The sequence below is a fragment of the Sinohyriopsis cumingii genome, unplaced genomic scaffold (genome assembly GCF_028554795.1).
Source record: "Sinohyriopsis cumingii isolate HCF-2022 unplaced genomic scaffold, ASM2855479v2 utg000741l, whole genome shotgun sequence".
Lineage (NCBI taxonomy): Eukaryota > Metazoa > Mollusca > Bivalvia > Unionida > Unionidae > Sinohyriopsis > Sinohyriopsis cumingii.
Genome location: NW_028315927.1, coordinates 1,875,477 through 1,899,658, shown reverse-complemented (window position 1 = coordinate 1,899,658; position 24,182 = coordinate 1,875,477). Strand labels below are relative to the sequence as shown.

Here is a 24,182-nt window from a genome sequence, read left to right as displayed (position 1 = left end):
AAAACTAAAAGCTTGCTTTGCTGAAGACAGTTGCTAGGCAAAACGCCATTGCAGTTTGTAAACTATTGTTCCAGCAAGTGGATGGAACTATTCTAGCAAAATGGGAGTAGATTACTACAGTATCCTGCAGTTGACAAGGAGTGCTACTGATGCTGACATAAAGAAGCAGTAAGTTAGTTTACGTAGATATTTATCCCCCTTAGGTATGGTGAAATAAAGATCAGACGTAAGATAATCCCTATTCTCGTTATCTGTTATCTGTTATTGTTGGACTTCTCATTAGTCATTTATCGTTCATTTGATTTAACATATGAGACGCGTAAAATAAACCTACTACTACTTATCGTATAAATCAGTTGTACATAAGGCCTTGTCGTTAAGTAAATAACTAAAGGATTTACACCAGTTGCCATATTAAAACCAGTTATACTGTCGTAGCTTGGACTCATCGGGTTTGACGCACTTTAGTACTTATTTTCTCCTTTTAAGAATCATACTTCTTTCATAGTGACATCTCTCAAATTATCCGTTTTAGCAAAGGATGGATAACACATGTCAATGATATATTCTCTCTTACTCTTCTTAACGGGGGCCCCGAGTGGCCGAGTGGTCTAAAGCGCTCTCCGTTACGGATGACTGCCATCTCACCTCTGTCTGCGTGGGTTCGAGTCTCAGATTCAGCCAATGTGGATATGTGAGAAAGCTTGCCAGTAGCTTCTCGTGGGTCGGTGGTTCTTTCCGGGGATTTCCCAGGTTCTTCCTCCACCATTAATACTTGGCGCCATGTATAGCCTATCATGTGCTGAAAAATGGTGTTAAACCCAACAACAACAACAACAACAACTCTTCTTAATGAGCTTTCATCAAGACGATCCTTATCGTAAAGATCATTTAGTACGTCACATATTTTGACGCACCTCACAGGAGTCTATTTTCTCCTTTGACGCTATTATACACATGATCAGAAGAATATAATATATTCAACAACAACATCAATAGCACATAGAAAACTCAAATTTATAGGAAAAAACTAGATAAAAAAATTAATTTAGTATTTCTAAAGTTTTTCCTATATTTAACATAATCTTCATTTTGGAATATAGATTTTGTTGCAAACATTAAAATAATCTAACTGGGGAAATTCATGTTTGTATTTTTACTTATGATTAAAGATTAGATTTAGTGTGTGATTGTTTTGTAATACAGTACTCAATTTGCAGTATTAATATACAGAACCTCAATTTTTGAATTTCCTCTTTTTTAAATTTAAAACTGGTCTGTATCCTTTATAACTTATGTTTCTAAAACTTCAAATAATCAGAGACACAAGACGCAATGTTACATGAGAAGGTTTTATTTGATTTATTCTCATTTATTTTAATTCCTAGTATTAACAAACCAATTTATAAAAATATGTCAAATACATGTATCGAGATTCTCTAAAAGACTATTAAAAATTTACTGTTAAAGTAAAATTGCTTATTATTATTAGGTACAAAATAATACAGTATTTAAAAAATTTAAGAAATAATATATAGGATGCTGATTTAATTATGAAAAATATCTTAAAATTATGTTTCATGTATAATTCCACAAATTATATTAACAAAAGAAGCACCTCAGAATATCAGCAATGACATATTCAGTATAAAACATTATAACATTGTACACAATTCTATACTGTTGCAATTATGATCCGTGAGAAATGTGGCTACCACATGTTGAGTAGCAGACTGGATGCTTTATTATGGCAGGAAGTTGATTTGCCCTGTCAAAACAGCTGATAAGGATTTTTATGAGGATGTGCTGATTGGAAAAAAAGAAAATTAGTGAAATGCAGTTTTTTTGTGGTACATATCTATGCTTCATTTCACAAATGATAATAATTGGAGTTTTGACAAATGTTTATGTCTGCCTGAGTTGATGTTTGATCAGTGAAAACAAATGTTGTGGTTGTGATATTAGTGCAAGACGTGTTCTCTCGAGAACTATCAGTTTATGAAACTGAGTCAAAATAGGGGAATGTCAAATTAGGGTGTTGGACAATACCATATTCTCTGAACAAGAAACCAGACCTACTAATTTTGCATACTAGTTGCAGGCTGTGCAAGAAAAACTGCCTTTGTCCAATTTTTATTTTGTCTAATTCAAAAGATTTTATAAAGTGGTTAAATAATATGTGCATTATACCAATGTTCAGCATGGTCAGTTGGGTATATCATTCCAGTTTTCTAAAAAATACTTTACAAAATTCAAATGATTACTCATTTTTCTTACATGATGTTGTTATGGTCATTTATTATCTCATTTTTCTTACATAAACATGTTATTATTTAATCTGAATTTAATTGTTTTTACATTTAATTTTAGCTACCGTAAACTTTCCCTGAAGTTTCACCCAGATAAAAATCCGACTGACCAAAGGGCGGCAGACAGATTCAAACAGGTTGCAGAAGCCTATGATGTCCTCTCAGACCGTAAGTTACATCACTTACAGTTATCACTTGATTTACTACATGAGGCCAGATGTCCTTTAGCTAGTGATGTGGCAGATATTCCTTGTTTGTAGTGAGTTAGAGAATATAGGATACCAGAAAATTTATAGCAGGTGTGTCAACAATGACCAAATTATCTGTAATATTTCATACCCTCTAATGTTTCATAGACTATAAATCCATATAAATATTTGTACATTAAATTTTTTATACATTTTCTAATTACAACAGTTTTAGTCTCACTTTCATCACTATAATGTGTTTTAAAGAATATTCCCCATAAGTAGAGAGCTGTGGGTCAGGGAACCATACTACAGACTACATTACAGATATATTAACATGCATTCAAATATGTATAACTAGATTATTATATCGGTGTATCATTTACCTTCAGTCACGGTTTCATTATAAATAATTTAAAATTGTAAACAGAAGTATTCAAACATATTTTGCAATGTAATGTATTGTATTATTGTTTTGCAAGTTAAGTAACTAGTAGATGATAAAACAGGCAAAAAAAAAGAACGCAGACAGTTGTGTATAAATATATATGAAATGATAGGGATATTCTGTATTTTAATCTTTTTTTTATGTTTCCCATCTTTTGTTTAATTTCTGTATAATATAGATTTATTTAACTTATGTTTATTTCTGCTTTAAATTTTTCTCAATTAGGTATTTTTTTTTTTTTTATGACACTTGTTTATATGTATTTCTTTCCTAATAAAAAATTAGATCTAAAGTTTGATCTAACCAATTTTATTTATGTTTCAACTGCTGAACAGTTCGAATGTAAAAGATGTGTACAGTTGATTCTATATGCAACTTAAATTTTTGTGTCCCAAAACTTCTTAAATGCATTTGTACATTAAACAGATAAGTGTTTCATGTTATTCTCTACAAGAAAGAACACATTGTTTCTTGACTGATTTTCTTTTTATATAAAAGAATAGTTGTATGTTATATTCAGTGAAAAATGTAGAGTTGAAACCATTTAAGATGAGTATATTTAGTAAACTTATGTAAAAAGAGGCATCATTGTTTTTCAGGTTATTATGTAGTTTGAGTTAGTGATTATTTGTTTTGAGTCTTGAGTCTTGTTTTGAGTCTTTATTTAATTAGAAACTGATAAATAGTTTGACACACTTCTGTTGTGTAAGTAATTGTGATAAACTGGTATAGTTGGACTCACTTGAAGTGTATACAATGTCTGTTTTAAAACCTTTAAATATTCTTTAATGTTTTTTATAATAACATCAAACTAGAATATTAACTGTGTACAAATAAATTGCTAACATTGTTTCAAAACTTATTATTGCTGCCAAAATCCCCAATACTTTTCATTCCATTTTGATACATAATTCTATTAAAAAAGAGTAATCTGATCTCTGACCTTTATATTAAGATTAAACAACACTGGTTTCTCAAGAAAAAATTGCCATGAGCCCAGTTTTTTTATTTCTAGTATTTTTAACCAAATTTATCAAAAAATCTCTCCAAAATCTGTTCTTCAGTCTTCTAACAAAACTTTGTTTTAACACTTCTGTTCCACAACAAAACTGTTGAATATTTGTGGAAATGTCTTAATTAATATAATTTATCAATTGGCTATATCCAAAATAAATCTATATAACTATGTACTTTTAATGCCATCAAAATTTTTTAATCTTAATAATTTTTTAACCTTCTATTGAATATCCATCAATATATATTTGTCTTTTGATCATGTGACTAGAGTAACCCTCCTTCTCTGCCTCAACAGATATATTTGTTGTGCTACTGAGGCTTCCATGCACTTGACATCTTACCTGATTTTGACTGCACACTGCAGCTTTATTTATTTCAGAATATTATATAAGCATCTTAACTTATTTTGACTTTGTGTTCAAGTTGTGTTGAAAAATTGAGATAAAAAAGTAAAATCAAGCTTATTTAAAAATTTTACTCATTAATCAGCAGTATTCCTTTTTGTATTTGATGTAGCTGAATGAAATTTATCCTGGTATATTTAATTGGAATAACAAATGCACCCTGGTATATTTAATGGGAAAAAAATTATCCTGGTACATTCAGAAATAAAAAATGTACCCTTACACATCCAGTGGGAATAAAAAAGTGTATCCTAGTATATTCAGTGGGTATAAAAATGTATCCTGGTATATTCAGTGGGTATAAAAATGTAACCTGGTATATTCAATGGGTATAAAAATGTAACCTGGTGTATTCATGGGGAATAAAAATGTATCCTTGTATATTCGGTGGGATTAAAAACTCTAACCTGGTACATTCAGTAGGAAGACAACAATTTATCATGGTATATCCACTGGAGATGAAGAATATGATGGTGTTACTTTTGTTTTAATTCTTTTTCACCTTATTGTTTTTCCTATTTAAAATAAAGAAGTAGTATCCTAGCTTTGGAGATAATTTTTATTCCATATGATTTCATGTGTAGATTAATTTTAAAGCACATTGTTGAAAAATATTCTATGATATACATTCTACATTTGCCTTCTATTGATTCACTTTAAAGTAACTGTAAAGTTTATTTCAGAATAACATTGAAAACAAAAAATGGTCTCTAAATCCCAACACCAGATTTCACCTTTGGCAACCTCTTTCATAGGTTATTAGTGTGCCAGATCGATATCCTGCTGTTCCCTTGATGTTCCTTGAATCTCAAAGCAGTGACAGTGGACCACATTTACATATCAATAGGGAGTCAGCTATACCAATTCCTGTTTTATTTCATATTCGTCTAATCTCAAAGTTAAAAATATATTTGATTTAATTTTCCTTACCCGCCAGAATATCTTCATGCTATTGGCTGATAACAGTTTTGCAAGGACTCATTTCAGATAAAAAGAACTTTGATTGATCATCAAGGAAATAGTTCATTAATTCAGCAATATCATTCATTTTATGGATAAACTGACATACAATTTATATTTTTCTATATTGTATTAAGAGTTAATAAATGTCAGTCTTTACTCTTTGGCATGCTGATGTTTGTAAATATGCGTAAGCAGAGATCTAAAGTGGAAACTTGTTTATTACCATTATATAATTTTATTTTATACTGAAATAAAATACAGTAACATTACTCTAATCAGGATACAACTATGGCCAGAGGTGGCAAGAATAAAGAGGTTTAATTAGTATTAAATGACCTTATTATCACAAGAATAAATGGAGAGTGCACATAGGAAGCCAGGTTACAGAGGGGCTAGTGTACAAAAGTTTCTCTGTATCAGTCTAAAATGTTAAATATCATACTGAAGAAATAAAATTACAGAGTAGCTTATGTAGGAAAATTTCTCTGTATCACAGTATAAATGGTTAAATATCATAATGCGCAGAAAGCTAACCAGAGTTGAAATTAATTTTTTTAATTTTTTTTGTTTTTTTGTTTATTGAGGTCTGTTGGATAAATAAAAGACAAGATTAGTGTCTTTGATTACAAGGTTTATTTTGGTCTAGGGACAAGAATGTTATGACAGCCGGGTGAGCCTCGTTGTCTCCACATTTCGAACTCTCAAGTACAAGTGTTGTATACAACAATACATACCTTATATTCTGTGAATATGCATAGCTTTAAAAAAAGTGATTGTGAAAATTTAATAATTTGAAATGAAATTCCATACTAATTTTTACTGTTCATAATGTCATCATATTATGTGGATATACAGTGAACTGAATAAGTGTGATGTGACATTTTACCTTTGAAAAATTCAGTAAATAAAACTTGTTAATAATAATAATAATAATAATAATAATAATAATAATAATAATGACTTTATTTAAAGAGGTTAACACAATTAGCTGAAGAACTAATCTACCTTGAGGCCTTGAAATGTCCTAAAGTAAAACATTGAATGTATGGAATATATGGACTTTTTTCACCATACAGACCAACATAGTGTCCCCAGAAACTTGTTTTATTCTGCATAAATTTGTACTTTGTCCTGAAAAAAAAGAGTTATAATACAAAATACATATATACATATTTTGATGAGTTTGGTCACCCACACCTTTCTGTATTGATGATGTATTGTGACCAGTTGTTGACTTTGTTTTTAAAGCCAGAAAGCGGGCTGTATATGACCAGTTTGGTGAGGAAGGTCTGAAGAATGGAGTACCAGAAGGCAGTGGGGAAGCTGGAGCATGGACTAAAGGCTACACATTCCATGGAAACGCCGATAAAGTTTTCCGAGAATTCTTTGGAGGAGACAATCCTTTCCAAGGTTTGCATGTTTTTTTTTACTTTGGGTCAGTTACCTGTTAACCTTTTTTTCTTCATTAAAGATAATGTTTTCAAAACAAATTAAATTGTGTGAATTTATCACTTAATTGTAGTTCTTAGCTTCTATGAACCAGGCATAATATGATCTCACACCATTAAATACCCATTTTAATGTATTGTAATGATACGTGTTTGTTGGAACATCCCTTGAAATGGGACTACTTTAGTGGGAGAAAATAGTGAGTTATCCCCCTTGCTTCCAGCAGAGGTGCTGCACTTAAGTTGGTCTTTAGCATGTGATCCATGCTAAGTGTGCAGTTTTCTCCATTTCATGATATAAATGTCATCAGAATATTGCTCTGTGTCACTTGATGGACTGAGATCTGATAAAGATACAAGGAATGCAAGATTTTTATGATGTAAATTAATGTACAAAATTAAAAACATTTTCTGAGACATTAAGATCCTTTGAACTTTACTTTATATACTAGATTTATATATGATTTTTAGACCATTTGGACTTTGTTGTATATATGGCATTGTTGTACATCCATTTAAAATATAATAATATTGCAATCTTATGTTAATTCGATATGCAGTCATGAGATGAGGGATGGAGTTAATGACATTATTGTGTGATTGGCAAATTAATTTACCCAAAATAAAGGAAAATGGTGAAAGTTACTTTAGAAAAAATTAGTACTTCCTTGGCATAGTTTGAAAAAACATTAGACAGTCTGTAAGGAGATGTATTTGTATTACTTGCATTTATGTTCTTTAGATGAATTTGACTTTGAAAATTGCATGCAAAGTAGAAAAGCACAGATCAGTACTATGATTTCTGGATCTTGTGCTGATAAAATGAAGGACATGTGCATGAAGCCCGCTATGATTGTGCTGCAGACATGGGGCCACATGCCCATTACAAGCATGTTTTTACAATTATGTAGCAGGCATGGGGCCATATGCCCATTACAAGCATGTTTTTACAATTATGTAGCAGGCATGGGGCCACATGCCCATTACAAGCATGTTTTTACAATTATGTAGCAGGCATGGGGCCATATGCCCATTATAAACATGTCTCTACAATTATGTAGCTGGCATGGGGCCATATGTCTATTATAAACATGTCTTTACAGTTGTATAGCAGACATGGGGCCACATGTCCATTACAAACACATCTCAACAATTATGCACAAGACATGGGGCCGCATTCTCATTACGAACATGTTTCTACAGTTGTGCAGCAGCCATGGGGCCATATGTCCATTACAAACTTGTCTCTACAATTGCATATGCATCATATATGTTTTTAAACAATGGACAGTTCCTTTTGGTGTAAACCTGCACACAAAAACTCAGATATTTTGCCATTTAAAAATATACAGATGCAAAGCTACAAATAGAATTTTTTTTGAAAGGCTTGCTCTATTTCTGTGCACACTCAAGAAAGTTTGATCTGATGCCATTCTGCATGGGCAGAAATATGAAAAGGAAGCTATCTACAAAAACATGAGGATGATTCTAAATGTGAAGAAAATGTTTTCTTTTTCTTTTGTAAAATAACAAGACAGAAATGTTGGCAGTATGACCTGAAGCTGTCCGATTACAGAGACCAGGTTGAATACAGCGCTGGTGTAGTATTAATGTGGGGAAACTGATATCCCCCATTATTATGTTGTTTAACTTTATGGCATTTGAAAACAGAATTATAAAGAGGGAACAATTTAATTATTCAGAGCTAGAAATATTGACTCACATGTGGCATATCTCTATACACATTGTTAAAGAGAATTACCTCCCCTTTGGCAACTTGATTGTTTTGTTGAAGAAAATTACCTCCCCTTGCAACCATTTAATTGTTTTGTCAAAGAAAATTTTCTTTGGCAGTCATCTAATTGTTTTGTCACTTTAGCCAAAAAAGAAAGATGACCCAGTAACCTAGTTGCCACAAACCAGGCATGTACAAGTCCCACTAGGTAGAAAGGTTTTGTGGTATGTATTGGCATGAGGGGCATGAGGGGCATCAGGTTTGATCTGTAACAGTAGTTTTATACTTTTTCCTTTTTTTAGTATGGAGAAACTTCAATTTAAATTGTTGGGTCCACTTATACAATGTATCAATACATTGATGCACTTTCATAATGTAAAGTACAGGACTGGTTTTGAGTGTAATTCTGTCCAGTTTGTTTTGTTTTGTTTAACCTCAGACTGTGAAGGGTGTTTAACAGTTCTGTCAGCCTTGTAAATGTATTGTGTATAGATATAAAGTAGTTGTTTGTATTTTGCCTTATCAATGACAACATCATTGATATAACAATGACTTCAAATTATTTACAAAAATACATTGAAAGCATAATATAAAGATGAGCATCTATGATGATGATGCACAGGTGCCTGAAAGAATAAAAATATTAATAGTTTTCTGTTAATGATAAAGATTTTCTGTATATGATATGGCACTTGGACATTCACATCCTTTAAGAAAATATGACGTCATGACAGAAAACTGAATTACTAAGATCAGAACACTTATTCATTCATTTTCATTTCAGCTAAACCATTATATCTCTGATAATATCTTGTAAAATTTGAATGAAACAAATTGATTTATATTCAGGAATAATAGGTTTTTAAAAATACACACAATTTTAAGATGTTTTGTGTGCTAAAGGATGTTTTCCTATGTTGTGGCAATTCTACAACTGAATCTTGTGAATGGGGATAACAGACCAAACATTTCTTAATGAAGGCCTTAGCTTGGAAACTTATTTCAACTTGTGTTGACCTCTGATTGATTGAATTCTTCACAACATTGATTGTTTTGAAATATTGATATTTATAGAATTACAGGTAGATTAAAATTGTCTACTTTAATGCTGACAGAGTTTTATGATCGAGTTGATGGGGACTTGAGCATGGGATTTGGAGGACTGCGTGGGCGTGGAAGGAAGATTCAAGATCCACCAATTGAGAGAGATCTCTTCCTGTCACTGGAGGAAGTATTTCATGGTTGTACCAAGAAAATGAAAATTTCAAGGAGGGTAGGTGTTACCATTAAATAATCCATTGTAGTAAAATCCCAAAGACATAAATCTCTGAAGTCTTTGATGTGGAAAATCTTTTTGCAATTTTGAAGGTTTCTCAGTAATGCAAATCTTCCATTGCCTTTTCTTCCAACCAATCATAAAGACTGAGACTTAAAACTATGAGTTTAAAAAAACTGTCCTTTCAGAATCAATCTAATGAAAGTGTTCAGTTGTAAAAATCATTTTAATGAAGAGTATTCAATTGTAAAAATCAATCTAATGAAAGTGTTCAATTGTAAAAATCATTTTAATGAAAAGTATTCAATTGTAAAAATCAATCTAATGAAAGTGTTCAATTGTATAAATCAATCTTATGAAAGTGTTCAATTGTAAAAATCATTTTAATGAAAAGTATTCAATTGTAAAAATCAATCTAATGAAAGTGTTCAATTGTATAAATCAATCTTATGAAAGTGTTCAATTGTAAAAATCAATCAAATAAAAATGTATCAATTGTAAAAACCAATCTTATGAAATTGTTCAAATTTAAAAATCAATCTTATGAAAGTGTTCAGTTGGAATAGCCAATCTTATGAAAATGTTCAATTATAAGAACCAATTTAATGAATGTTTTCAGATATAAAAATCAATCTGATGAAAGTGTTTACATGTAAAAATGAATCTTGATAAAAATGTTCAGATGAAAAAATCAATATAATGAAAATGTTGAATTGTAAAATTCAATCTCATGAAAGTGTTGAATTGTAAAATTCAGTCTGATGAAAGTGTTGAATTGTAAAGTTCAATCTGATGAAAGTGTTGAATTGTAAAATTCAATCTGATGAAAGTGTTGAATTGTAAAATTCAATCTGATGAAAGTGTTGAGTTGTAAAATTAAATCTGATGAAATTATTGAATTATAAAATTCAATCTGATGAAAGTGTTGAATTGTAAAATTCAATCTGATGAAAGTGTTGAATTGTAAAATTCAATCTGATGAAAGTGTTGAATTGCAAAATTCAATCTGATGAAAGTGTTGAATTGTAAAATTCAATCTGATGAAAGTGTTGAATTGTAAAATTTAATCTGAGGAAAGTTTTGAATTGTAAAATTCAGTTTGGTGAAAGTGTTGAATTGTAAAATTCAATATAATGAAAGTGTTGAATTGTAAAATTCAGTCTGATGAAAGTGTTGAATTGTAAAATTCAATCTGATGAAGTGTTGAATTATAAAATTCAATCTGATGAAGGTGTTGAATTGTAAAATTCAATCTGATGAAAGTTTTGAATTGCAAAATTCAGTCTGATGAAAGTGTTGATTTGTAAAATTCAGTCTGATGAAAGTGTTGAATTGTAAAATTTAATCTGAGGAAAGTTTTGAATTGTAAAATTCAATCTGATGAAGGTGTTGAATTGTAAAATTCAGTCTGATGAAAGTGTTGAATTGTAAAATTCAATCTGATGAAAGTGTTGAATTGTAAAATTCAGTCTGATGAAAGTGTTGAATTGTAAAATTCAATATAATGAAAGTGTTGAATTGTAAAATTTAATCTGATGAAAGTGCTGAATTGTAAAATTCAATCCGATGAAAGTGTTGAATTGTAAAATTCAATCTGATGAAGGTGTTGAATTGTAAAATTCAGTCTGATGAAAGTGTTGAATTGTAAAATTCAATATGATGAAAGTGTTGAATTATAAAATTCAGTCTGATGAAAGTGTTGAATTGTAAAATTTAATCTGATGAAAGTGCTGAATTGTAAAATTCAATCCGATGAAAGTGTTGAATTGTAAAATTCAATCTGAATTAAGTCTTCAAATGTAAAATTATATCTGATGAAAGTGTTGAATTGTTTAAAGGTAAGCGTCACATTATACAAGCTGTGATTTTCACATATAGTATTTCCATGATGATAATGATGCAGTACTTTCTCACTATGATATGCTAGTTGGTGTCCATGACTGCTGATCACCAGATCAACATAGAATATGCTAGTTGGTGTCCATTACTGCTGATCACCAAATCACCATATAATATGCTAGTTTATATCCATCACTGCTGATCACCAAATCAACACATATGTTAGTTGGTATCCATGATTGCAGATCACCAAATCACCATATAAAATGCTAGCTGGTGTCCATGATTGCAGATTACCATATAATATGATATTTGGTGTCCATTACTGCTGATCACCAAATCACCATATAATATGCTATTTGGTGTCCATGACTGCAGATCACAAAATTGCCATATAAAATGCTAGTTGGTGTCCATGACTGATAATCACCAAATCACCATATAATATGCTAGTTGGTTTCCATGATTTCAGATTACCATATAATATGCTATTTGGTGTCCATCACTGCTGATCACCAAATCACCATTTAATATGCTAGTTTGTATCCATGATTGCAGATCACCAAATCACCATATAATATTCTAGTTGGTGTCCCTGGATGCAAATCACCAAATCACCAGTTCTGCGCTAGTTGGTGTCCATGAATGTGGATCACCAAATCACCATATAATATGCTAGTTGGTGTCCACATGACAGATCCTGTACTGAATAACACTTGTGTATCAGAACCTGTACTAAATAACACTAGTAACATAAAGCCAGTAATTAATAACACTTTTGAGGCAGAGTCTGTACTAAATAAGATTTGCGAAGCAGAGCCTGTACTGAATAATACTTGTGAGGCAGAGCCTGTAATGAATAACACTTGTGAGGCAGTAACTGTACTAAATAACACTTGTGAGGCAGAGCATGTACTGAATAACACTTGTAAGGCAGAGCCTGTACTGAATAACACTTGTAAGGCAGAGCCTGTACTGAAAAACACTTGTGAGGCAGAGCATGTACTATATAGTACTTATGAAGGTTGTTACTTCAAAATGTCAAAACATTTTAATGTTATCTTCATTTAGGTTTTATACAGTTTGGTAGGGTGTTTTTGATTGTTACATTGGCATGTCATATGAAAGGTGGGTTTAGTTACTGCATGTGTAGAAATACCTATGTGAGAAGCATGGTACTGACAAACCCTACATTAGCATTGTTTAGATGGCGCTTTCAGGTATGCTATAGCTAAGTGGTGAATACAATTGTGTACAATCACAAAATACATTAATGGCTTAATAGAGACAAGTGTTGATGCCAGGCCTTAATAAAATAGTTATGTAAATCTTTAAACTAATGAAAACTGGAGATTGTACTGATTTTTGTATGTCATGCCATAAGGTGGAGTGTATTATGTTATGATGTCTGTCACTTACCAGTTTTATTTCTGTTGTCCACAATCTACAGTTACCAAATTTTGTGGATGACTTGCACTTCAGGTAAGTAAGAACACTGTCAGTTTTGGGGTTAAAAGGTCAAAAGTCAAGGTCACCAACTGCAAGAAAGCAAATGGTTTCCACTCAACAGCCTTGGTTTGACATGATGCACATAGATCAACCTTTGTGGATAGTATTCAATTGGAGTAAGGAGCAAACCTATTTAGTTTGGTGTCAAAAAGATCAAAGGACAAGGTCACTATGATTGAAAAAATAAAAATATTATTTGCACAACAGTTTTAAGTTATCAACCATGTACCTTGGCGAAAATTTGTCGATACTTAGATATCTGGCATGAAAGAAGTCTATTGATTTTGGAGTTAAGAACACTATCACTAAAAGAAGAAAAATGTTTTTTACATGATAACTTTGATACAGGCATTGTAGGTGAATACTGTGCCATTCATGGCCTCATGTTGAATTTGGTAATGGGGTCCATGGCATGACTTTGTTATATCAGGAATAACATTATTTAATTTGGTAATGGGGTCCATGGCATGACTTCGTTATATCAGGAATAACATTATTTAATTTGGTAATGGGGTCCATGGCATGACTTTGTTATATCAGGAATAACATCACTTAATTTGGTAATGAGGTCCATGGCATGACTTTGTTATATCAGGAATAACATTATTTAATTTGGTAATGGGGTCCATGGCATGACTTTGTTATATCAGGAATAACATTACTTAATTTGGTAATGGGGTCCATGGCATGACTTGGTTATATCAGGAATAACATTATTTAATTTGGTAATGAGGTCCATGGCATGACTTTGTTATATCAGGAATCACAATTTTTAATTTATTAATAGGGTCCGTGGCATGACTGTTATCATATTATGTACTTTTTATAAATAATCATGGAATTAGTTGTTATTTCTCTAAATTGTAAATCTATAAATGAGAACATTTGGGTGCACCAAATGTTACATCTACTTACTATATGACTCTGGAACAAAATAAAACCATACATATAGTCCATTTTAGGTCAAAGCATTAAAACTTTACTTAAAAATGTCCAGATTTAAACTGTGTGTGTGTGATTAGGATTTTTAACGTAGCTTTAACACTTTTTCGGTCATATCGCTATGATGTCTGCAGTGTGGCAGTTTATAGTGATGTCTAGCACTGGGGTATCATGCTGTCCCACCCAGCCACATTATACTGACACCAGGCTGACCAGTCCTAACACTAACCTCTTAATGCTGCATGCCTAGTGAAGCAGCTGTTAGTACCACTTTTTAAAGTCTTTGGTATGACTCATCCGGGGTTCAAACCCACAACCTCCCGCTTCCGAGACGGACACTTTAACTACTAGGCCACCGGAGTGGTCCCAGATTTAAAGTACAATGCAGCATTTATACTGCAGATGACCTTTAAATCCTCCTACATCATCAGCTTATTTTGTTAATGAAATTTTCAAGGATGATAGTACTCATAATACTGAGTTTTAAAAATGTTATAAAATCTTTTTTTCACATAATCTAGATCATAACATCCAAAAAATCATAAATATTGTATTCAACAAATTTATAGTTATCCTGGTGACTACTGCATGTGCTTAATCAGGTCTTATCAGAAACAACTGCTGAAATTTGATTGGCTGCTTTTCTTAGATATGGTGGGCAGGTGAATGGAGTGATTGTAAGGTTGATTTCTGTCACAGAAATCATGATTATATATGGTGGATAGGTGGATGGAGTTGTGGTAAAGTTGATTTCTATCATTAACATCATCATGGTGAATCTTTTGTAAATATTATAAATTATACTCCAGTGCAGAATGTTTTTGCAAAGCTGTTAATGCATTCAGCACATTTGCAACATGTTTTTTTCATACGTTAATCTTAGAATACATACCGTGGTGTTACAGTCTTAATTGTGAATGATATTGTCTTTTTCATTAATATATTGGATTGCTCAGTATGCATACATTTTATGCTCATATACTTGTGTGATATACCGTATATAAATTGTATATCATGAGAAAAAAATGAAAACCTTTTAGAATAAATGCAATTATGTTAATCTTTATATCAGTTGACAATCTTCTAATAACTAAAATGGCTCTGGTTATAATTAAAAATATTTTGTCGCACAGTATTTACCTTTGCTTAATGACAAACCCATACCCGCTTTTGTACAATGTTTGCCGTTGGCATTTGAAAAGTTATTTTACTGATGATAAGGTCCCCTTTTAAAGAAACACACAAAATCATACCTGTGATATTTTCATAAATTCATACTGAGATTTGACAAAATATGAAATCTAAGTTATTTCTGTTGGATCAGATTTTTCAGACCCTTTGTTTTGACCCATTCTCCATTTACCCTGATGGCAAATACAAACAGACCATCCATATGACTTACCAGTATTCTTTCCATTATCAATTACAGCATTGCAGATTATTCAGAATCTGTTTACACAATTGTGACTGGTTGACTTGGACATTATTATGAAAATACATTTAAGGAAAAATCTTAACATAATTATTTTCAATTCTGTGAGAAATTGATCTCAAGGAGGCAGATGGTCCAAAATGCTGTGTGATTTTTCTCAGTGGGAAATATCACAAATATGTCAAGCTTTGTAGAGTTATAATTTATGTTTAAGTGACAGAATGTTATACATTTCAGGTAATGAATGAAGATGGCCACACCTCTAGCATTAGGGACAAAATTTTGACAATTACAGTTAAAAAGGGTTGGAAACCAGGAACTAGGATCACATTCCCTGAGGAAGGAGATCAGGGCCCCAATAATGTGCCAGGTATGATAAAAATAATATCATTTATACAATTTTCATAAACCAAGTACTTTCACAGATTTAAATACTGTAAGGCAACCTTTGTAATAAACTATTTCGTTTTTGTTAGTGGAAGGGTAATTGCTGCTAAATCAAAACACTATAGATTAAACATTTTGATATGCCAGCCACAAAGAGTGTATTATGTTATAATGTTTATTTCCACAAAGTAACTCCAGCTGTTCAACATGTGAAGGTTTCCAACATTGTGTCGGCACCTGGGGTCAGGATGAACACAATCAATTTCAAATCTATAGCTGAAGGGTCAAGGTCACTGTGACTGAAGAAATAAAACTTATTTCTGCATGATAACAATAGCTCTCCACCTCAACTAAACTCTGTGGATGACATGCACTTAAGTTAAGGAAGAAGCCTTTTGATTTTTGGTGTCAAAAGTTCAAAGGTCATGGTCACTGCAACTGAAATAAATTTGTTTATTTCTATATAAATTTATTTTATCTTCATAAAAGACTATTTAACATGGGGTGGGTGTATATTGTGCCATACATGGTATTCTTGTTGAAATATAAACAGTGACAGATTGCACCCACCCCAACAAGTTGTCATCAACTTGTTTGACATAAGGAAACTGTCAAGTTTAGTTGTTAAGAAAACAACAATTTTACATTATTGACATTTGTGTGTACACAATATATTTTACTGAGTAATTTGCAAATACTGTGTGTTATAAACAAGCTAATTACCAAACTCATCAAGATGTCTAGGAAGAAATGAGTATTTAATAGAGCAACAATGTGTAGATACTGTGGATGTTCTCCTTTACTCCTCCTTTGATCATAAGTTTCAATAAATAATCAGAGTGTGAATTATCATATTTAAATACATTACCATTAACAAATAAAGAGTGAAAAAAATCTAAATCTATTGAAAATGGTTCCATTGTAATGGAGGAGACTAATGTTGGTTTGTTACTACACACTGATGACTTTTTCAATGGGACAGAATATCTAGGAATATATTTGACAACACATTTCTGCCCAGTTTTGCACATTTGCTCTGAATGAAAATGGAAAGGAAATGTATTCTGCACATTCTCTCCACAGTTAATAATTGTCATAAAACAGATGTGTATCTCCAAGTGGAAATTTAAAGAACATACATTTTACTTTGATGTATTATCTGCATGATGGAGTTTGATTTGGGTTTAATAATGGCCCAGTGTCTGATGTGCATCTATCTGAAGACTGCTAGCTCTGCATGGCTATTTTTTATCTTACTGAATAATGGAGTTTGAGTTTGGTTTGATAATGTAATGGCCCAGTGTCTTATATGCATCTTTCAGAAGACTGCTAGCTCTGCATGACTATTTTTATTTGCTGAACTTAAGAAGTAAATTATGAAAATGAGCTATATTTTTTCTAGGTTTTTAGTATTTTAAAATTGATTAGTGTACTTTAGACAAATAGAAATTATCCTTACATTGAAAATTTATTTTATGTTTTCTAACAACAAGCAAAGTTAGTATACTTGGAGGTATTTCAAGTTCATTTCATTATCACAGAGATGGGTTTTTTCATCCGCTGTTTGCATCAGGGTAGCATATGTATTTTAGAATGGTGATTCTCAAAGCAGGTAAAAGACTCCACAATTTTGTTTACATAATATTCCAATTATGACACTTAGTTATAGGTTAAGCATGTTTTAGAGGACAGTCAAACCTGTCAGTATTGGCTACACATACATGGGAAAACATCAAATTGGCCTTGTACCCAAGTGACCTCTGTATATGCAGGTTCACCTTCAAACTTGTTTTATTTTAACAATATCATGCACCACATATTATTATTATTATTATTATTATTATTATTATTATTATGTAATGCAGTATATTGTATACAGAAGCACACATTAAATGGTATGCAGAACATGTATTAAGGATATTTTGTATTTATGTGGCTATTGTTAGTAGGACATAAAACTTTATGTGGCTATTGTTGGTAAGATATGAACTTTTATATGGCTATTGTTAGCAAAACATAAAACTTTATGTGGCTATTGTTAGTAAGACATGAACTTTTATATGGCTATTGTTAGTAAGACATAAAACTTTATGTGACTGTTGTTAGTAAGACATGAACTTTTATATGGCTATTGTTAGTAAGACATAAAACTTTATGTGGCTGTTGTTAGTAAGACATGAACTTTTATGTGGCTGTTGTCAGTAAGACATAAAATGTTATGTGGTTGTTGTTAGTAAGACATGAAATTTTATGTGGCTATTGTTAGTAAGACATAACCTAAATATCACCTGTCTTTTGTGTACAGAGAAGTTTTAAGATATTGAATGACATCCAGATTCTAATCAAAAGGGAAATAACTCATATATCTCCTGAAAGAAGAACTTTTTTTATATCAGTGATAGATTTAGTTTACAGGTAGATAAATGAAGATAATGAACTACTCCTGTCACACTGGCGCTCATGGTGATTTCCATATTTGCTGCAACAACATGACTGCTTTTCCCACCATTCAGCAAATAAAAATCACTTTCACTCTCTTCCCAAATGATATTAAAGCCATCTTGCTTTGGAATTTGACTAGTGACACCTTCCTTTGGAATCTGACTAATGACACCTTCCTTTGGAATTTGACTAGTGACACCTTGTGTTGGAATTTGACTAGTGACACCTTCCTTTGGAATTTGACTAGTGACACCTTGTGTTGGAATTTGACTAGTGACACCTTCCTCTGGAATTTGACTAGTGACACTGACTAGTGACACCTTGTGTTGGAATTTGACTAGTGACACTTTCCTTTGGAATTTGACTAGTGACACCTTGCTTTGGAAATTGACTAGTGACACCTTGCTTTGGAATTTGACTAGTGACACCTTGCTTTGGAATTTGACATAATGACACCTTGAGTTACATGCTCAGTGTGCCTGGAGTATGGTGGTTTCAAGCGAAATAATATTGATTCACATGATATGTCATAATCTATACAATGCATTTCTTATAAAGTAAAAGTTTACTTTCCATACCTACACTGATCAGTCACTGTTGATATGCTCCAGTAATTGCTTATTTGGTTAGGAAACAAATGGTCACTGAGCAGATGGCTGTTATATATGACATTTATATAGGAATCTTGGCAGAGGAAATATGAATGACTATTGAGACAAGGTGACAGTTATATCATATTAACTGTTTGGACAGGTTTGACTATAATATTTTGGAAGCAGTGCTGAATTTTTAATATTACTTATTTCAGTCATACGTATTGCTTTAATTTACTTGCAGCTGATATTGTGTTCATCGTTAAAGACAAACAGCATCCCCGCTTCCGCAGGGAAGGTGTAAACCTTATTCACACTGCTAAGGTCCATCTTGGCAAGGCACTGACAGGCTGTGATGTGGAAATAAGCACACTTGATGACAGGATTCTGCATATTCCTATCAACGATATAGTAAAGTAATAAGAAATTCATGATTTTCTGCTTTTGTTGTACCGAAAAGAAAATGTATTGTATGCCTCCATCATAATCTGGGAATCTTTGCCACAGTAGGTGTCCATCTATTTGTACGTCATATATTTAGTTTCCACTTAGGAACTTTTTATAATGGCTCAGTGGAATGAAAGCAAGTTTAGTACTAGGATAAATATTAAAAAGAGTCAAGTCAGATTCCATTAAAATCCCTTATTTGACTTAGAAGTTAATCCATGTACAGGGTACCTTGAACCAAGGATATATTTTAAAAGGACTATTGTCAGATTCAATTAAAATCACCTTTTTGACTTGGAAGTTAAGTCATGTATCTTGAAACATATTTTTTAAAGATATTCCATATTGGCAGAGGTATTTATGTCGTCCTTTATACACATTTGCAGTCCCTGGGTGGCAGAGTGGTTTAAGGTCGGTGCCTTTAAAGATATTCCATATTGGCAGAGGTATTTGTGTCCTTTATACACATTTGCAACCCCTGGGTCACAGAGTGGTTTAAGGTCTGTGCCTTTAAAGATCACTCATATCTCACCTCTGTATGCATGGGTTTGAGTCTTGACTGTGAAAAAGCCTGCCAGTAGCTTCTTGTGGGCTCCCAGGCTCATTCTATGCCAAATATGCAAAATATAGTGGTCACCATGTATAGCCTATCATGTACTTTTATAAAAATGGCTTAAACTCCCCAAATCATTACACAAAATAAACCTTGCCTTCATAAAATTAATGCAAGACACATCATAATTGTAATTTAACATGTACAGAATTTATTTCCAATTTTAAGTTTGGTCATACACAAGAGGCATATTAAGGTATTTTGCCTGGTTTAGACTCCAGAGGTCTGTTAAGATATTGCCTGTTTTAGACTCAAGAGATCTGTTAAGGTACTGCCTGGTTTAGACACAAAAGGTCTGTTATGATATTGCCTGGTCTAGACACAAGATGACTGTTTAAGGTATTACCAGGTTTATACACATGAGGTCTATTAAAGTGTTGTGAACTGAAATGAGAGTATTACTGTGTCAGCATAGTTTTGGGTCTAATTTATTTGTTATTTTTCTTAAGCTCAAAAACAGAAATAATGCCTGGCTGGGTGATTAAAACAGTATTAATAGATCTATAGATCAAACTATTTTTTTAAAATAAATGTATCTCACAAGCATAACCTGTGAATTAAATAAAGAAAAATAACACATGATTGAAATGTTTATGAATTGTGAGTAAATGTCAAATTAATGTTAGGAGAAACATACAGTAGTATTATAACAGTTCTTCCTTGTTGTAACAGGCTTTGTTTGAACACAATTTCATATATAACACACTACCACTACTGATGCAATGACCAAGATTAATCTGTTTTATTTGAATTGGTCTGTCAGATTTATGCTATAATGGGTTTGTCTGCCTGTTGTATGACAAAATGGGTTGGTCTGCCTGTTGTATGACAAAATGGGTTGGTCTATCAGATGTATGGCAGAATGGGTTGGTCTGTCAGATGCTTGACAAAATGAACTGCTTTGTCATTTTTTTTAACAAAATGGGTTGGTCTGTCACTTGTATGACAGAATGGGTTGGCCAGTCAGATGTATGACAATGGGTTGGTTTGTCAGATGTATGACAAAATTAATTGGTCTGTCAGATGTATGACAATGGGTTGGTTTGTCAGATGTATGACAAAATTAATTGGTCTGTCGGATGTATGACAAAAGTAATCATTCTGTCAGACATGATAAAATGAGTTGGTCTTTCAGTTGTATGACAAAATGAGTTGAAAGTAAACAACATGAAACCTCAAAAAAAATTGAGGCCCCATAATAGCTTGAAAAAAATATTCTTGCTTTGCACTTTTTAGAAAGAAAAAGAAAGACTTATTATATCCATTAATTGAAAAATAAAACCCAAATGAATAAAGTTATTTTAAGGTAAATGGTAAATAAAAAAAGTGATTCTGGTTCAAAAGAAAATCCAAGGTGCTCCCTTCTCACCACCCTGATATTGAATTGTTGGTTCAATATATCCTAAAGCAAAATGCACTTATTATTGTTGGCTTGGTTATCTAATGTGTTTAGTATTACCAGATTTTAGGAAAAAGTAATGAAAAGCATGGTCATTTGAATATTTTAGGAGTTCAGCTATGATTATTTTAAGTTGATGCAGATATGACATCATTTGCACTCTACATTATGCACAATTGTCTGTGTATATACTCTGCTAGGTCCCTGGTAGATACCAAATGAAATGTTACTACTAATTTGTACAGGTAAAGGTATGAAATTGACATCTGCCATTGTCAGGATTAGGGGTTTCTTTTGTTTGCTTTGTGTGTCTACTCAGGATAAATACAGTAAAATCAGGGAGGATGATATAAACCCACTACAATTGCAATAAAATCTGTGATGGAGTTATACCAGATTGTGTGGACATCCATTAGACTAAATGGATATCCACCATATGGAGTACATACTTTATCCTTTGCCATTTCCATGTCTGTGGTATTGTATGGACAATTAGTAATCTTTGATGTTTGTAGGGAATTACAATGTAATGATGGAGACAGTTTGTTAATTAACTACTTTAAAAAATTATGCTACTTTTAATATTTTTAATTCACACAATTTTCATGGCAATAAGTACATGATTTAGAGTACTGTTAAATTGAATTATTGTGACAAGAGCCTTTTAGTTATTTCGTCATTGTTCTTTGGAAATTTAATTTCAGGTTATTAATTAAGAATAAAATAATTATTGATGTTGTTAACATTAATTTTAATTAAGACTAATTGAGACTATTCATTTCAGACCTGGTTACACCAAGACTGTGCCTGGTGAGGGAATGCCTATTTCAACAGATCCTTCTCAGAAAGGGGATTTGATAATTGAATTCAACATTGAGTTCCCAACAACCCTGACACCAGAGAAAAAAGACATGATCAAGAAAGCATTACTACATTGAAAAGACGTTATCAAATGAAAGGCAAATTGACTCCAGATCTTCTCATCAAAGCAGAATATCACAAAATGTGTGGACATACAACATAGATATCAGAAACTGTTGATAGATTTTTGAAGTTATTTTTATGTATGCATTGAATAAAATATTGTAAACATATGGAATCCACAGATAATAAGTCTGTGTAATTGGAAAATTTAAAGCAATTATTATTTAAGATGAAGAAATAGGCTTGAATAGCTCTTGAAAGTTGTAGCAAATTTTACTTTATGTTACATTTATCTGCTGGATGGCTGATTTCAAGACATAATTCAGGGTAGCAGTTTGATTGTACAAACTAGATAAGTCTTCAAGAGATGCAGCGGAAATTGTAATTGTCTCCCTTGCAAAACATTGTACAACATTTGAGCCAAGTGAACTGTAGTTTTTTTCAGTGACCAGTTGTCATACGATTCATTTGTAAATACATGCTTTTGAATAACATGAATAAACATTTTAAAATTTCTAATTTGATAGTTTCATTGTACTCCTCAAAAGGTAATAATTCTTCCACAATAGATACAGAGTTTTGCATTGTAAATGTTTTGAAAAATGGGGAATTAATTCTCAACAATGAAAGCTTCCTTGTAAGAAAATTTGCCAAAATGAGCTTATTGTTGGAGAATTACGGAAAAGTATTTCACATGCAATGGTAAACAGTGGCCATTCAAGCCAAATAAATGTCAAAGGGCTGCACATTCTTTAAAAATGTTTAAGTAATCAATAAAGAATTTTACATAAAATACTTTTAGTTCCTAATTATTTTTTATTAGAGAAAGTGTGTTAATGTTTTTTTTAAACCATGATTAACATTTCACCCTGCATCAATGATCGTTTACCACTTGTTCCTATAATTTATTAAAGCTATCTTTTATTTGTAGATGAAACCAACATTTCTGACAGCTATATATGTCCCCTTCCCTTGGCAAATAAATGACTCCATGATCTTATCATTCAACCCTTTATCCTGTCATCATCATCACTGTTATCATCATCATCATCATCATCATCATCATCAAATAATCTGTCAGATCATATGAAAGATATGGACCTTTATGGTTACAGGAGAACTATACAATATTTCTTAATTTGAGGCACAAATGAGCCTGAGCCACCTAAAGACTAAATGCATTAGAAGTAGAATAAGTGACTAATGCAATCTGTGTTGGTGACTGTGGCCATGTTTGATTTCAGAAGAGCATAATTTATATGGATTTAAAATTGCCTGATGTAATGATGCTCCATGTTAAATTTTATTAGATTCTTTTATGCAGTTTTTGAGAAGCCATTTAGAACAGGTCTCTGATTAACAGACATCCCATTATACACCCAATGTTTTCTCAAGGACATCCAGATATTTTCTCACTGGATGATCACAGGACATCCCTTTCTTCTGCATATACACCCAAACAATATATCGCTGTTTTCTAAAATGCAAATTATCCTTGTCACTAGAGACATTTAAATGTGCCACTTAATTAATTCACAATACCCAATAGAGAAAACAATGATGACAAGCATATCATTTCCTGCCTGATCACCAATTATCATATCAGTGAAGTGGGGACACTGGTATGGGAATAATTGAATCTGTCTTAGTCATTGATTAAGACATAACTAAATAAATTGTCTGAAAATTATGTTTATTCCCAACCTGTCTAGTTACTGCCACTATCATTCAAAAGGATCACAGTTGGCTCCTTTTCAAAGTATATATGTAACAACCTGATAACTAAAGTGTGTGTGTGTGAATTTGATTTTTAACATAGCTTTACCAATTTTTTAGTCATATTGCTACAATGTCTGCAGTACTGCAG

General features: G+C 32.1%; 1 protein-coding gene across 1 annotated transcript; it reads left to right on the top strand.

The window, feature by feature from the left end:
* Positions 1-32: 32 nt before the first annotated feature.
* On the top strand, positions 33-23,110 carry LOC149773259 (dnaJ homolog subfamily B member 13-like). The gene is made up of 7 exons (XM_089946549.1): positions 33-168; positions 2,371-2,477; positions 6,578-6,739; positions 9,628-9,785; positions 15,748-15,880; positions 19,177-19,348; positions 22,176-23,110. Exons 1-7 carry the CDS (start codon positions 101-103, stop codon positions 22,327-22,329), a joined length of 954 nt encoding a protein of 317 aa, XP_089802675.1. The 5' UTR covers positions 33-100; the 3' UTR covers positions 22,330-23,110.
* Positions 23,111-24,182: the final 1,072 nt, after the last annotated feature.